Source organism: Phoxinus phoxinus (assembly GCF_949152265.1).
Source record: "Phoxinus phoxinus genome assembly, chromosome: 21".
In the NCBI taxonomy this organism is placed as follows: Eukaryota; Metazoa; Chordata; class Actinopteri; order Cypriniformes; family Leuciscidae; genus Phoxinus; species Phoxinus phoxinus.
This window is the reverse complement of record NC_136896.1, coordinates 20,034,515-20,051,681: the sequence shown is the minus strand read 5'-3', so window position 1 is coordinate 20,051,681 and position 17,167 is coordinate 20,034,515. Positions and strand designations below refer to the sequence as shown.

The 17,167-nt window shown below is 42.1% G+C and overlaps 2 protein-coding genes across 4 annotated transcripts in view; one reads left to right on the top strand and one right to left on the bottom strand.

The window, feature by feature from the left end:
- The window catches only part of LOC306989040 (uncharacterized protein), a gene marked incomplete at its 3' end in the record, with an annotated part of 978,518 nt that overhangs the window by 882,128 nt on the left and 79,223 nt on the right, over positions 1 to 17,167 (bottom strand). The window lies entirely within an intron of this gene.
- LOC306989449 (uncharacterized protein) lies at positions 436 to 3,814 on the top strand. Of its 3 annotated transcripts, XM_079595200.1 has the most exons (3): positions 436 to 2,937; positions 3,054 to 3,131; positions 3,374 to 3,814. In XM_079595200.1, exon 1 carries the CDS (start codon positions 580 to 582, stop codon positions 2,563 to 2,565), a length of 1,986 nt encoding a protein of 661 aa, XP_079451326.1. In that variant the 5' UTR covers positions 436 to 579; the 3' UTR covers positions 2,566 to 2,937; positions 3,054 to 3,131; positions 3,374 to 3,814. The 3 variants fall into 3 exon arrangements, with proteins under 3 accessions (XP_079451326.1, XP_079451327.1, XP_079451325.1); XM_079595201.1 differs by lacking the exon at positions 3,054 to 3,131; XM_079595199.1 differs by having other exon boundaries at positions 436 to 3,131.

Here is a 17,167-nt window from a genome sequence, read left to right as displayed (position 1 = left end):
ATTACCGCCGGTTTATAGCAGATTTTTCCAAGGTGGCGGGACCTCTGCACGATGTTGTGAATAAGTGCACCAAAAAGGGCAGTGGGGCCCAGTGCAATAAGTTGTTCCAGGACTCATGGACATCGGAGAGTCAACAGGCATTTGAACGTCTGAAAAGGGAGCTGACCTGCGCTCCAGTTCTGGGATATGCCGATTTCTCTCTTCCGTTCATGCTGGAGACGGATGCCAGTAGCTTGGGTTTGGGCGCTGTCTTGTATCAGTACCAGGATGGGAGAAAGAAGGTCATAGCCTACGCTAGTCGGAGATTGAGAGGTGCCGAACGCAATGACCGGAACTACAGCAGCATGAAGTTGGAGCTCCTGGCGTTAAAATGGGCTGTAGCCGAAAAGTTCAGAGGTTATCTGCTGGGATCTCGTTTCACTATCCTCACGGACAACAACCCACTCTGCCATCTAAACACGGCTAAGCTGGGAGCGGTGGAGCAGCGGTGGGTGGCACAGCTGGCTGTGTTCAATTTCGAGGTTATCGAAATTGGGGCGTTGTAATACAGCTGCTGATGCTCTCTCCCGGAGGCCAGAAATGGAAGAGGGGGAGATAGTGACAGAGGATGCGGAGTATGATGGCTGTGTGGCCATTTGCAATGAGCTGCAGGTGGGAACTGCTGTAGAACCAGACCTTGCAACAGCTGAATTGGGTCCAGTGGAGCTGAGTGAAGAGGAAGCTAGTTTGGATCCTGCCCTTGGAAACACTCCAACGTTACCTGGGTATACTAAGGAGGAGCTCTGTCGCTTTCAGGATGCTGACCCTTTTCTGAGTATCCTAAAACGATTTTGGCAGTCGAGTAGGAAGCCTTCTTCCCGTGAGAGACGGACTTTGCCTCGGCAAGTGCGATCATTGCTCAAACAATGGGACAAGTTTAAGGGAGATGGAGGATTATTGTATCGGGTATTCGATGATGTGTTTCTAGGTGAGTGTCAGCAGCTGTTACTTCCTGGTTGTCTGGTTGAGCCAGTGCTACGGAGTGTTCATGACCAGATGGGACACCAAGGAATTGAGAGGACGTTGGGCTTGCTCAAGCAAAGGTGTTATTGGGCAGGTATGCATGAAGCTGTAGACAAATGGGTGAAAAACTGTCAACGCTGTGTGCTGGCAAAGATGCCTCAGCCTAAGATCCGGGCATCTTGGACCCCTTTTCTGGCTTCCCGTCCATTAGAAGTGGTAGCTGTTGATTTTACTACCCTTGAGGCTGCCTCTGATGGTCGAGAAAATGTCCTTGTGGTGACGGATGTTTTCACCAAGTTCAGCCAGGCTTTCCCCACCCGGGATCAGAAAGCTGATACCACCGCAAAGGTCCTCTTGAAAGAGTGGTTTCTCAGGTATGTAGTACCGCAGAGGCTGCACTCCGATCAAGGGAGGAATTTTGAGAGTGCGGTTATAGCAGAACTGTGCAGACTGTACGGGGTACGGAAGTCAAGAACTACTCCGTATCACCCACAAGGGAACCCCCAGTGCGAACGATTCAATCGCACACTGCATGACCTGCTGCGCTCATTACCGCCCGACAAGAAGAGGAGGTGGCCTGAACACCTGCCAGAATTGGTGTATGCCTACAACGCGACACCTCACTCCTCCACGGGATATTCCCCGTATTACATGTTGTTTGGGACACAACCGCACCTCCCAGTTGATGCCTTGTTGGGAAGGGAGCCTGAGGAAGGCACGGAAACCAACTGGTTGTCCGTGCACAGGGAGAGACTCCAGGATGCCCATGCTAGAGCGAGAGAGTACGCAGAGAAAAAAGCAGTGGAACGGACTACCAGACATGAGAGTGAGGTATATTGCCCTGAAGTTGCGGTTGGAGAGCAAGTGTACTTAAGGCACCGTCCTGCAGGGAGAAATAAAATTCAGGACGCGTGGGCGCCAGAGGTTTATGTCGTGAAAGACATTCAAGGAACTACGTATGCGGTGGAACCTGTCGGAGGAGGTGTACAAAGAAGAGTACATCGGTCGCATATTCAACCTTGTCCATTACCAACCCCGGTGCCAGCACCGCGTAGCAAGGTACGGCAAGTGAAGGAAGATGTTAGCTCCCTGGATAAAGGGCCGTTATTGCCTTTGGATCTTGAGTGTGTAGTTGTGGATGAGACATGGCAAATGGCAAGAGGGCGGTCATCGCCTTTAGTGAAGGAAGGTCACGAGCAATCCAATTCGCAAGCGGAGGGTTCGATAGAGCCTCAATGCGAGGGTGTTGAAGAACCACTAACTGCGTCAGAGGAAGGAATTGATAGTGGGGAAGGGGTACCAACATACTCAGTTCCTGATACCGTGGTGAAGCATCCAACCCCGGCTCAGAGACATAGTTTGGGCGTCCCAGAAAAGCCAAAAGCACCTACACCAATGCCACGTCGGTCTCAAAGGCAGAATGCGGGTACACACAGTAACCCGTACCATTTACCCCAGTCCGTTTGTAACTCTGTGTCATTCAGTCCAGACGTTTTGTCTCAAGTTTTGGCGGGCATGGTAATGTACACGTCTGAAAAACTGAAAGGTGTTGTTGATGGTTAATAGGGAAGTCCACGTGGACGTTGACTTATGGCAGGGGAGAATGTAACCAGGGCAAAAATATTCTGTAGTCATGCTTCCCGTCCCTAGAGGGCACCCTGGTGCACATGAGTAGTGCAGTAACGGAAGGAACAAGAAGTTTGGGTTTGTTGTTGCTTTTTGATAGACCTTCAGCGAACGAGTGAGCTGAGGCGCGTTAGAAACTAACACCAACTTATATAATTTGCGAAAGCGAAAGGGGAAACCCCCAGTTTGGTGTTCTGTTTGTTGAGTGGTTAGAGCAGTGATTCATCGCAGGGAATCTTTGTTTCTCCCGAGTGCCGGAGATTTCTGTGTGAAACGAGCATATACATTCCACAGTGACGGCGATTGAGCGTGAGTGTTTGTTTGATAGAGATGTAGCATGTTATTTGAACTCCTTATCACAGCTCATGTTATTATTGAGGAGAAATTTAAACAATACTTCTGTTTCTGTGATAAAATAATGTCAGAGGGGAGAACGGAGAGACGTTAGTGCACGTGAGGTGACCGTGGCGCGGGCTTTCTAGTGCGGTGTATCGCTTCACAGAGTGAGTGTCATTTTAGTTCATTCTTTTATTGTAAAGGCTTATGTTCACTCAAAGAAAGTATCTGGCTAGCTCTGCACTGTTTGTAATGTCAAAGTTTATTGATAGTCTGTAAGAGATGAGAATTAGTATAGTAAAGTTAATTGTAGAGTGTTAAGTATGTTTATTCCTGTCTTACAAGTGTGTCAGTGGCTTACTGTAGGAGAATGTGTCTTTAATCATGTTTATGTGTTGTTCTTTTTCAGAAAAACATAAAAAGCCACTATCGTTGTTTATTTGGGGTATAAGTGCTCACATAAACCGTTTTTGTGTATTCTGTTTTATTTTTGGGAGTATACAATTATTTGAAAAAAGCTAAAGAAAAATTAACAAAATTGAGTATTGTGAAAGAGGGAAAAATAAGGAAGTGTAACTATTATCTTTTATTTTGGGTTATTTCTCTGTACATTTGTGGAACATTGTAATTCACACTGTACGTGGCGAGTTCTGTTTGGAAGTTTTTATGTTTTATATTTTTCTATGGTAAAGTTGTATAAGTTTTTGTTTATATTCCTGACCACAAGTGGAAACTCCAGACATTAACGCTGCGTTTTTCTCATACGCAGTCGAAAATAAAGAACCCCTTTTTTAGATGTTTAGTTGTGTTTGAGTTTTATATAGTGTACTCATTTACACGGCTACATATACATTCTCATTGACTCCTTCAGATGTTACATTAGCCAAACAAAAGTAAACTTTTGACCTACTGTAAATATTACTGGAAAAAGAGTCCTTAAAGTGTGTATGTCAGGTAAAAAATTTTTTTTAGATATATTAAATAAGGTTTACATGTCTGAGTGAAAATGTAATTATCATTAAAATTATTACTGTAACTGCCCTACAATAAGCTTTACGGCCATTTCTGTCAGGATCATATTTTTAAAACACAGCTGAGCTGTGACGTCATATGAGGGAGACGTGCCAACAAAGTTCTATTCAAGTATGGAGAGTTTTGAGTCTGAGGAGGTCCAAAATCCCCCTCAAACCTATACGATGGCCCACAGCCATACAATTTTGAGCCTCCCAGGCGGGAGACAGATGAGGAGCCAAACAGAAATGTAAATAATTCCTATCAAAGAAACATAAATATCTGGTGTGAAGAGAACCAGTGGAGAGTTGATCAGGTGTCTGGTCTTAAGTGTCAGGTTGTCCTAAGTTAAGGCATAACTTAGAGGTGGAACGGTACATGTATTCGTATTGAACCGAAACGGTACGGGCGTCACGGTTCGGTGCATGAATATACACGGTATAAAATTAAATAAAACTTGCGTGCAAATTAATTAATGCGGAACTACTGTTATACGCGGGCCTTAGCTCTGAAGCTCCGTGGCTATAATGAACAGGCTCCGATGTCAATATTGCAATGCTGGAATATGTTGGTTGTGTGTGTGTGTGTGTGTGTGTGTGTGTGTGTGTGTGTGTGTGTGTGTGTGTGTGTGTGTGTGTGTGTGTGTGTGTGTGTGTGTGTAGGTGAGAGAGAGAGGGAGAGAGAGAGAGAGAGGGGCGCGGGCGCGATCGACTGCTTTACTACAGTAGCATACACCGTAGGCACCGCATCAGCTACCAGTCTCACTCGGGTTTTAAATACCATTTTCTAACTCATGAGATTTCCAACCGCGTAGTCCTTCTCAGTGAAATGGGCGCTGCAAATGACCGACCAGCACAAACGCAGTAATTCACCATCGTGAAAATACGCCTGCGTATACTAACTACCTAACTTAAATTTAATTAAATAAATGTCCTAATCACTAATTCTCTCGCTCTATCACTCGTACAATTATCAACACAACTCAGCGAGCTGGGGAGACGTCTCCCTCATATGATGTCAAACGATTCGTTTGGGGGGAGGGGCAGTTTTAAGTGAGGACTGAAAATAATTAACTTTTTCATCTTATATTCTGCCTTTAGGTATCGAAAAACATACAAAACAATACATCAACTTGTCGAACGTGTATTTCCCCTAATGTGCTTGTGTTGTCTCGTCATCTAGCCCCGCCCTCCTTGTTATCCTCGTTTTGTCATTATTGCTTTACCTGTGTCACCTGTTATGTTATCATTAGTCTCCCTATTTAATCCCCTTGTGTTTGCTGTCCTGTGTCGGTTCATTGTTAATCCTTGTCAAACCTTTGTCAGTCTGTGAGTATCTTGTCAAGAGCTGTTGTCCTGTTGCGCTATTACCTGTATTAGTTGTTTGTTTTCTTGTAGTTATCTGTCACAGTCTAGTTAGTCTCCATTGTTCTGTCCATGTTTTGCCCCCTCGTGGGTTTTGTTTTCTGTTTAGTGTCAAAATAAACCTTAAGTGGTTGCGTTTGGGTTCTCTCCATCAACCTCATAACAGTAATGCGCTACTACTGAAAATTTGGTAACGAAGCTTAGTTACTTTTTCAATTCACCACAACGTTACTTTTCCCAGGGACAGATTTGACAGCGACACTGTCTTCTCAGCTGCGCGCTTAATAGTCACAAGCTCCACACGGTACGTGACAGAGGCTGGTAGCAGAGCAGTCAATTCTGTGAATTACTCTGCTCAAACCAAAAGTAATACTACCCACCGGATGAAGAAGGGTTGGCATTTAAAACACCAAATATTAAGGATTGGCATATCAAGCTAAATATTATTTGATGATTGTTCGAAAATCGTACCTCTCCCCCACATGCTCACCATGTAAGACGGCGTTCGCTCAAATCCCACTCCGACATTACATTTTTCTGTACTGTAGTCTAATAGGCCTACGTGTTGTAGCCTAGTCATTAAAGAAAACGATTTAGTTTCATATTTATGTTTAAATAACTTTTTTCTTTTTTTTTTATCTATGTTGATTTATATGAAAAGTGAAAAGCATGAGTAAGATCGGGAGACAAATGGAGTGGGCAGACATGATTTTGACCACTCCATTAAGTTTGTTTTTGTAGAAAGCCTTTCTTTAAAGTGAATTTCGTTTTGTATTAATTGTATCTTAATTTTAATCAATGTTTCATCAACCAATTGCCTGGATTTAATAAATAAGAAGTAAATATAGCAGGCAATATAATCAGGACTTCTCAGGAGCTCCGCACGTGAACTGGATCTCGTCTCATAAATAAACCCAAACCCAGCATAAGCTGTGCCTGAAATACCTGAGAAATATATAGAAAGCATGAAAGGTGTACTTTTAAACTAAATACTACTCTCTGCTTATGTAGGCTAATCCGTGTGAAATGTGGATTTCTCAAACCTCTCTCTGGCGCGTTTACTACTGCGAAGATTGCGATTGCTTTGCAATAGACACTCACAGAAAACACTTGTTTATTAATAAACAATTAAAATGTCTCCTTGCTATATTTGACATATTTCATTTTCATTTTCATGAACCACCGCTCAATAGTTAATATTGTTCTTTGGTGTTCACTTTATACAGGTTTTTCAAATGTTATTTAAATAAAAATATATATTTTTTTCTATCTCAAAATCTCTTTTTTTCTCTAGTTTTTTCTTCTTCTAGTTTTTCAATAGGTAGAATTAGTAGAACTTTATGTAGGCCTACACATTTAGGATCAGATATTGGGGTCTGCCCAAACACAAGCGACATAAAATTAACGTAAAAGTAATGAGTAACGTAAAAAGTTACTTTCCAAAAGGGGTAACTAAGTAAAGTAACAGATTACTTTTTCAAGAAGTAACGAGTAACTAGCAAACACTACTTTTTAAAAGTAACTTCCCCAACACTCCTTCTGATGTTACATCAGCCATACAAAAGTTCATATTTGACTCAAAGAACATATTTCTGGCCAAAGAATCCTCAATCTTGAACTTTCTGTACATACTCACAGACTTATTCTGATGCTTCATAAGCCATATAGAAGTCCATATCTGACCTATTGAACTTAATTATGGCGAAAAGGTCCTCAAATGGTTTTAAACTATATAAACTTAGAGACTCATTCTGATGTTAAATCAGCCATACAGAATTGCATATTTTACCACCTGAAAATGTTTTTGACCAAAGAGTCCTTAAAGTTTAACAGTATACATTTAACAGTATACATTCAGGCGGCTTAATCGACCGTCTGCTAGCGGCCTCACGTCACCAAGGTCAGATAAATCCCATCACATAGAGACTCTTTCACCTAGATATCATCATATAGAGACTGTGTCTGTTCCCCGAATTTGGAAATCCAAAAAAACGTTCAAACCCATCTAAGGTTAAAAATTGAATTGATGTTCAACAAATAAAAAACGGATATAATACAGATGAGCAAATGATAAAGCTTGGGTTGCTGAATATTCTATCTCTTACTTCAAAAGCGCTAATAACCAGATTATAACCTAGATGTGCTGTGTTTGACAGAAACCTGGCTAAAACCAAACGATTACATTGCTTTAAATGAGTCCACCCCACAAGATTACGGTTATAATTATGAACCTAGTCTGAAACGCAAAGAATGAGGTGTTGCTGTAATTTATAGTAATATTTTTAAAACCACTAAGAAATATAGTTTTAAATATAATTCTTTTGAAGTGTTGGTGCTTAATGTAAAAATATATAGTGTAAACGATAAATCAAGTTTGAAAATTCTGCTGGCTACTGTATACAGGCCACCAGGGTACCATATAGACTTTATCAAAGAATTTGCAGAATTTCTATCAGAATTAGTATTGGCTGCAGATAAAGTACTAATTGTTTTAATATTGATTTTAAATATACACATAGATTTTAATATTTTTAATATACACATAGATAATGAAAAAGATGCATTGGGATTGGCATTTAAAGACATTGTAAACTCAATTGGAGTTAGACAACACGTGTCAAGACCTACTCATTGCCGTAATCATACTCTAGATCTAATACTATCACATGGAATAGATTTTTAGAGATGTGGGGGTAGGAGCTGTCTTGTCACAGAGAAGTAAGAGCAATCACAAACTTCACCCATGTGCCTTTTTCTCTCGCCGCCTAACCCCTACCCCCTACTCAGAGAAACTATGATATTGGGAACCGGGAATTGCTAGCCGTTAAGATTGCGCTGGAGGAGTGGAGGCACTGGCTGGAGGGGGCCAAACACCCTTTCCTCATCTGGACGGACCATCGAAACCTCACCTACATCCGGGACGCTAAGAGGTTAAACTCACGACAGGCCCGTTGGGCCCTCTTTTTTAACCGATTCAATTTCACCCTCTCTTATCGCCCTGGTTCAAAGAATCTCAAGCCAGACGCACTCTCGAGGCAGTTTGAACCACCTGAGAGGGAATCCTGTCCAGAAACCATCCTCCCCACATCCAGGGTGGTAGCCCCCATCCAGTGGGATATAGAGACAGCCGTCAAGAGAGCCCAACAGCAACAGCCTGATCCAGGTAATGGCCCAGCAGGGCGACTCTTTGTTCCTAATTGTATGCGCTCTGATGTCTTGCTGTGGGCACACGCTTCCCTCCCCTCTGGACACCCGGGAACCACTGCAAGCTGATCCAGAGGAAGTTCTGGTGGCCCAAGTTACGATGAGATGTTGGGGCCTTTGTCTCTGCCTGCTCCGTGTGCGCACAGAACAAGGAGTCAAGGACCCGCCCTCAAGGCTTGCTGCACCCACTGCCTATCCCAAGACGTCCCTGGTCTCATATCTCCCTGGATTTCGTCACGGGCTTGCCTCATTCACAGGGAAACACGGTAATCCTGGTGGTGGTGGACAGATTTTCTAAGACTTGTCACCTCTTACCCTTACCCAAGCTCCCCACAGCCAACCAGACTGCAGAATTAATGATGAAACAAGTGTTCAGAATTCATGGCTTTCCCCAGGATATGGTTTCTGACCGGGGGCCACAGTTTTCGTCCCGGTTCTGGAAGGCGTCTGGAGAAGACCATCTAGGGAACGTCAGGAGCCGTTCTTAGGGGATGGGCTTCTGTAATGATCTCCAGAGCGCTATTTTCATTCTGGCCAGTAGGCTAGGTGCCGCCATGTGCATGGTTCCCCCTCTGGGCGACCCCCACGTGTGTATTTCCACTGTAAGCCTCTCTCGAGCATGTGTCTTTCCCTTGGCAAGCCAGTCTGCCACCCCTGGGGTTGAAATATTCCACCCTGCGGGCTGGACACCCCAGTGTTCTCCGTATGCACCCCCCTCCGGGTCATATGTGCATTCTTAAGTCCCCCCTTCGGGCGGACACTGATTGCATATTTCCACTGAGATATGCTTCCCAGTGTACCTTGGTATTCCTGTGTTAAGTAGGAGTCCTTCGTCCGTGCTAGTCTCACAACAGGGAGCTCAGACTTATGCAGGGCACTGGAAGACAGCCGAGGTGGCGTGATTGGACTGGGAACCCCATTTCGTCGTCATTCGATGTAACTCGAAGTGACAACGAAAGGGAACGTCTCGGTTACGGATGTAACCTTCGTTCCCTGAGTAGGGAACGGAGACGTTACGTCTTTCTGCCACTTCCGCTGTACCGCTGGAACAGTCGAGTTCAGCCTTGGCTCCTTCAGTGAAGAAACATATCTGCATGTTGCCGGCTCACTTCCTTTATACCCACGAGGTGGGGGGGAGTTACGCTATGCAAATTCAGCAGACCCATGGTATTTGCTTGCCATTGGCTCGTTTTATTACTGTTCGAAGAGGATAGGCTTCTAAGCGAACCCCATTTCGTCGTCATTCGACGTAACGTCTCCGTTCCCTACTCAGGGAACGAGGATTACATCCGTAACCGAGACGTTCACAACTCCGATTGGTTTTAAAAGAACATTATTTGGTGCCATAATGGAGCTAGTACAATCAGCATAATAATCGCATTAGTATTACCATCCTTACCGGAGGTATCTTGAGAAGCTCGCAGTGTCACGCGGCTTAACTCTCTCTCTCACAGCTTTCAACCTAATGAACACACAATATTTAAATATTTGGTACGGGATTTTTCTTTGAATTTCTATCCTTAAGAGGATATTTTTCATACCAGTCCTTGTTGCGTTCTAGCAGCTTCTTCAACAAGTGAGAGAAAGCATGTTTGATTTAATAGTAAATTTCCTGGGGTGTACGCGCCACCCTCAGGCAGAGTAGAAAGTTGCACTTCAGTAACCTTATGTGGGTTACATTAGCCTTTGATGAGATTTTGGCCAGAAATATGTTTAGTAGATAAAAAATGGACCACTGTCTGGCTGATGAGTGGACAGGAAGCAGACAGACTGGCTTAACCGACCGTCTGCTAGCGGCCTCACGTCACCAAGGTCAGATAAATCCCATCACATAGAGCCTCTTTCACCTAGATATCATCATATAGAGACTGTGTCTGTTCCCCGAACTTGGAAATCCAAAAAACGTTCAAACCCATCTAAGGTTAAAAATGTAATTGATGTTCAACAAATAAAAAACAGATATAATACGGATGAGCAAATGATAAAGCTTGGGTTGCTGAATATTCGATCTCTTACTTCAAAAGCGCTAATAGTTAATGATATGATTACAGATTATAACCTAGATGTGCTGTGTTTAACAGAAACCTGGCTAAAACCAAACGATTACATTGCTTTAAATGAATCAACCCCACAAGATTACGGTTATAAACATGAACCTCGTCTGAAACGCAAAGGAGGAGGTGTTGCTGTAATTTATAGTAATATTTTCAAAACCACTAAGAAATATAGTTGTAAATATAATTATTTTGAAGTGTTGGTGCTTAATGTAAAAATATCTAGTGTAAACAATAAATCACGTTTGAAAATTCTACGGGCTACTGTATACAGGCCACCAGGGCACCATACAGACTTTATCAAAGAATTTGCGGACTTTCTATCAGAATTAGTATTGGCTGCAGATAAAGTACTAATTGTTGGTGACGTTAATATACACATAGATAATGAAAAAGATGCATTGGGATTGGCATTTAAAGACATTATAAACTCAATTGGAGTTAGACAACACGTGTCAGGACCTACTCATTGTCGTAATCATACTCTAGATCTAATACTATCACATGGAATAGATGTTGATGCCGTTGAAATACTGCAGCAGAGCGATGACATCTCAGATCACTATCTAGTCTCGTGTAAATTACATTTAGCCAAGGCTGCAAAGCCGACTCCGTGTTATAAATATGTTAGACCAATCGCTTTTGCCACTAAAGATTGCTTTATCAATAATCTTCCTAATCAGTTTCATCATCTCAGCATCCCGGATAGCTTAGAAGAACTTGATATTGCAACAGAAACTTTTAACTCTCTCTTTTCCAGCACTTTAGACACAGTTGCTCCGCTGCGCTTAAAGAAGATTAAAGAACATAGTCCAACGCCGTGGCACAACGAGCACACTCAGGCCCTTAAGAGAGCAGCCAGAAAAATGGAGCGCAACTGGAAGAAAACAAAACTAGAGGTGTTTCGGATTTCATGGAAGGAGAGCTCGATTGCTTACAGAGAGGCTTTAAAAGCTGCTAGATCTGCTTATTTTTCAACCCTATTAGAAGAAAATAAACATAATCCTAGGTATTTATTTGAAACAGTGGCTAAACTAACGAAAAAGAAAGCTTCAAGCCCAGAAGTTTCCAAGCAACACAGCAGTAATGACTTTATGAACTTCTTCACTTATAAGATCGATAATATCAGGGACAAAATTATAACTATGCAACCGTCTAATACAGTATCGCATCAGGAAGTGTGTTGTAGTCTCCCTGAGGGAAAATTTGATTCATTCATTGCTATAGGAGAGGAAGAATTTTGCAAACTCGTCAAATCATCTAAATCGACAACGTGCATGTTAGACCCTATACCAACTAAGCTGCTGAAAGAGATGCTTCCAGATGTTATAGATCCTCTTCTTAATATCATTAATTCATCTTTTTCTCTAGGATACGTACCAAAAACCTTTAAGCTAGCTATGATTAAACCGCTTGTTAAAAAACAGCAACTTGATCCTACAAAACTAGTCAATTACAGGCCGATCTCTAATCTGCCATTTCTGTCAAAGATATTAGAAAAAGCAGTATCCTCACAACTGTGTTCCTTTCTTGAAAGAAATTATATCTGCGAGGATTTTCAGTCCGGATTTAGACCGTACCATAGTACCGAGACAGCTCTCGTTAGAGTCACAAATGATTTGCTCTTATCATCCGATCGTGGTTGTATCTCTCTATTAGTATTACTTAATCTTAGTGCTGCATTTGACACCATTGACCACAACATCCTTTTAAATAGACTCGAACATTATGTTGGCATTAGTGGAATTGCACTAGCATGGTTTAAATCATACTTATCTGACCGTTATCAGTTTGTAGCAGTAAATGAAGAGATGTCTTATCAATCACAAGTTCAGTATGGCGTACCACAAGGCTCAGTACTAGGACCGCTGCTGTTCACTCTGTACATGCTACCATTAGGAGATATCATTTTGGAAACATGGAATTAGCTTTCACTGTTATGCCGACGATACTCAGCTGTATATTTCTTCAAAACCTAACGAAACTTACCAATTCACAAAATTAACGGAATGCATAGCTGATATAAAAAAATGGATGACTAGTAATTTCCTACTACTAAATTCAGAAAAAACAGAGATTCTAATTATTGGACAAAAAACTTCCACACGTAATAACCTAGAGTACTGTCTAACACTTGATGGCTGCTCTGTTAAGTCTTCGTCGTCGGTTAGGAACCTGGGTGTGCTCTTTGATACCAATCTTTTATTTGAAAGTCATGTGTCTAGTATCTGTAAAACCGCTTTCTTCCATCTTAAAAATATATCTAAATTACGTCATATGCTCTCAATGAATAATGCAGAACAATTAGTTCATGCGTTTATGACCTCAAGGCTAGATTATTGTAATGCTCTACTGGGTGGTTGCCCTGCACGCTTAATAAACAAACTACAGCTAGTTCAAAACGCAGCAGCTCGAGTTCTTACTAGAACCAGGAAGTATGACCATATTAGCCCCGTTCTGTCAACACTGCATTGGCTGCCTATTAAACATCGTATAAATTTTAAAATATTGCTGATCACTTACAAAGCACTAAATGGTTTAGCTCCGCAGTACTTGAGCGAGCTCTTAACGCATTATAGTCCTTCATGTCTACTGCGATCTCAAAATTCCGGCCAGTTAATAATACCTAGAATATCAAAATCGACTGCTGGCGGTAGATCCTTTTCCTACTTAGCACCAAAACTTTGGAATAGTCTTCCTACCATTGTCCGGGAAGCAGACACACTCTGTCAGTTAAAATCTAGACTAAAAACACATCTCTTCGGCCTAGCATACACATAACACATTATAGACTTATATAATTCAATGTTAGGCTGCATAGTTTAGAACAGCCGGGACCGGGAACACTTCCCGTAATCCTGATGTACTTGGTACATCATAAGAAGGATGGCGTCTACGCTAATATTAGTCTCTCTGTCTATCCCGAGGTTTACCGCTGTCCACCGGAACCAGGCCGTATCCAGATCTGATGAAGGACCAGCGCCAGGACACGACGACGCCGCTGACCTGAAGTGTCAACCAGTCTCTCCTCCTCTCCACTCCGACTTCAACCAAAAGGGAACTGGACAAATACTCTGATTCATTCTGAACTTCATACACTGTTCACTCATTGGCCAGATGAGAACTGGCCCCCGACTGAGCCTGGGTTCTCCCAAGGTTTTTTTCTCCATTCTGTCACCTGATGGAGTTTTGGTTCCTTGCCGCTGTTGCCTTGCCTTCTGGCTTGCTTAGTTGGGGACATTTAATATTCAACAATATTATAGATCTGCCTTAAAGGTGGACGATGATGAAATTGTTTTTGTATTATTTTCATGTTATCACTGTGAAGCTGCTTTGATACAATCTGTATTGTAAAAAGCGCTATATAAATAAAGGTGACTTGACTTGACTTGACTTGATGAGAATCAGAATGATAATTAATGGAAAGTTCAATTATAATTTCAAAGACTCTACGGCCAGAGAAATCTTCAAAGGATCATATATGGACTCAAATATGGTTGATATAACATCAAAAGAAGTCTATGAGAAAAAATAGTAAGTTAGCCTTTGATGAACTCTTTTGCCCGAAATATGTTCACTAGGTCAAGTTTAGACTACTGTCTGGCTGAGAAATCATCAAAAGGAGTCTATGAGTATGGATAGAAAGATCACGTTCAAGGATTCTCTGGATAGTACAAAAAGTAATATTTGAACTTCTGATAAAGCATTCAAAGGAGTGTATGAGCATCTATAGCAAGTTCAAGGACACTCTGGCCAAAAAAAGGTTCAAAAATTCATAATTGAACGACATATGAAACATCTGAAGGAGTCTATGAGAATGCATAGAAAGTTCAAGTTCAAGGACTCTTTGGCCAGAAATGTGTTCAAAAGGTCAAATGTGGACTAATATACGGTTGATGTAGCATCAAAAGAATGTGAATGCATTCTAGTTAGCCTTTGAAGACACTTTGACCAGAAATATGTTAAGTAGGTCAAATATGGACCACTGTCTGGCTGATGAAACATCAGAAGGAGTCTGTGAGTATTTATAGAAAGGTCAAGGACTCTCTGGCAAAAAAGAGGTTCAAAAAGTCATATTTGAACTACTGATGAAACATCTGAAGGAGTCTATGAGAATGCATATAAAGTTCAATTTCAAGTTCAAAGACTCTTTGGCCAGAATTGTGTTCAAAGGGTCAAATGTGGACTAATATATGGTTGATGTAGCATCAATGATGTTTTTGAGAACGCATAGTAAGTTAGCCTTTTGATGAGACTTTGCCCAGAAATATGTTAAGTAGGTAAAATATGGACCATTGTCTGGCTGATGAAACATCAGAAGTAGTCTATGAATATTTAGAGAAAGTTCAAGGACTCTCTGGCCAAAAATAGTAGTAGTCAAATGTGGATATGAGAATGCATAGTAAGTCAGCCTTTGATGAGACTTTGGCCAGAAATATGTTCAACAAGTCAAATAATGACTAATATGGTTTAATACGGTCTAATATATGGCTGAAGGAACATCAAAAGTGGTCTATGAGAATACATAGTAAGTTAGGCTTTCTCTTTGGCCAGAAATAACTCTTTTGCCAGAAATATGTTTAGAAGGACAAATGTGGAAATCTGTATGGCTGATATGATATAATATCAGAAAAAGTTTATTTTTCTGTTTCAAGTTTCTAGTACTCTTTGGCCAGAAATATGTTTAGTAGGTCAAATTTTGGCTGCTGTCTGGCTGATATGACATCACAAGAAATCAATCTGAATGTTTAGTAAGTTCATCTTTAAGGAATCTTTGGCAGGAAATATGTTTAGTAGGTCAAAAATTGACTTTTGTATGGCTGATTTGACATCATAATGAGTCAATATGTATAGAAAGTTAATGTTCAAATACTCTTTGAAAATATATTCAGAGGGTCACATATTGACACCTGTTTAGCTGATGTTATCATCAGAATAAGTCTATGACTAAGTACATTTTTGAGGTAAGTTAATTTTTGAGGACCATTTGGCCCAAAAAATAAAATAATCAATAGGTCAAATAAGGACAATTTTCTGGCTGATATAACATCACAGGTCAATCTGTATGTATAGTAACTTAATGTTCATGGACTCTTTGGCCAGAAATATAACAACACATATGTTATTGCTTTGTTGCACAAATGATGTTTTATAAACAAAGTTCGGGAGGAGCACGTTCAAATAATTGATCCAATTATCACATCATTCCAACCAGCTGTCAACAATCAGTAATCAACATTTCTATCCAATCAGCATGAGTGGAGACCTATATACATACTCATTTGACTCCCCAACGTTCCTCGACAGTTTTTCAGCATCCCTCCACCAGCCCGTCTCCTCACACTCGCCTGGTTACTTCCTAAGCCAGCAATACGGGGGGAGTACTCTGGGTTTGGGCCGAATACCGAGCCCGGAGCCCTCTCCTCGGACAGCACGCCAAATATGCATACCATTTATTTCATCTGACTTATTTGTAAGTGTGAACTCGTGAAACGTCTCAGGTTACGTATGTAACCCTGGTTCCCTGAGAGGGAACGAGACGCTGCGTCGAGACGCGGTGGGAACGCCTTGCGTGATTGCGTCGTGAAGCACGTTTTAAAATCAGTCCAATGGAAAAATGAGACGTCATCGGCGGGTGACGTCATCGACCAGGAAGCTATAAAGCACCCTTGCGATCATACCACATTAGCTTTGAAAAAGCCTGAAGCAAGTCGATCACAGGCATGCTGGGAGTATGGCAAGGCGACGCAGCGTCTCGTTCCCTCTCAGGGAACCAGGGTTACATACGTAACCTGAGACGTTCCCTTTCAAGGGAACTCGAACTGCGTCGAGACGTGGTGGGAAGCCTATACCCACGACGCCATATGACAAATGCCTGTTCTGTATGAAGACCATGCGCACACTAAGAAACAAGCCCCCTAGACCCTGGAGTGGAGTCTAGGTCCAAGTCATAAAAATGGACAAATGTGTGCGGTGAGGACCAGCCTGCCGCCTTACAGATGTCGTGGAGAGAAACTCCTGAAACTAAAGCCAGAGGCAGCCATACTCCTAGTAGAGTGGGCCTGGACAGTCAAAGGTGAAGGCTGTCCAGCCGCTAAATAAGCAAGTGAGATAGCCTCAACTACTCGCTTGCTCAATATCTGTCTTTAGCTTTTCCTGATTAGGTGGAGGACAGAAGGCCTGCAGCACAAATGACCCGCAAATTGAGTAGGGACCTAGGAATACAACCCGGCCTGGGGTGAAGAAAGACTACCACCATACCAGGTGCAAATCCAAGTGCATGCAGGCCTCAGCCTCATGTACCACGGAGAAGATGAAATAAGGATCTCTCCTCAGAGATAACCCAGCAAAGAAACATTCATTGCAGAAATCAAGTACTGTACCATAGGGCAGATAGCAAGATTCAGAAGGCGTTCTCCGCACCTGGCAGAGAACAGTTTACATTTCAATGCATATTCAGTCTTCTCGTGGAGGGAGCTCTAGACGGGAGTATGGACTCCACGACCTCAGTCGAGAGACCTGAATCTATGAGCTGGGCCCCCTCAGAGGCCGAGCCCACAGTATCCATAA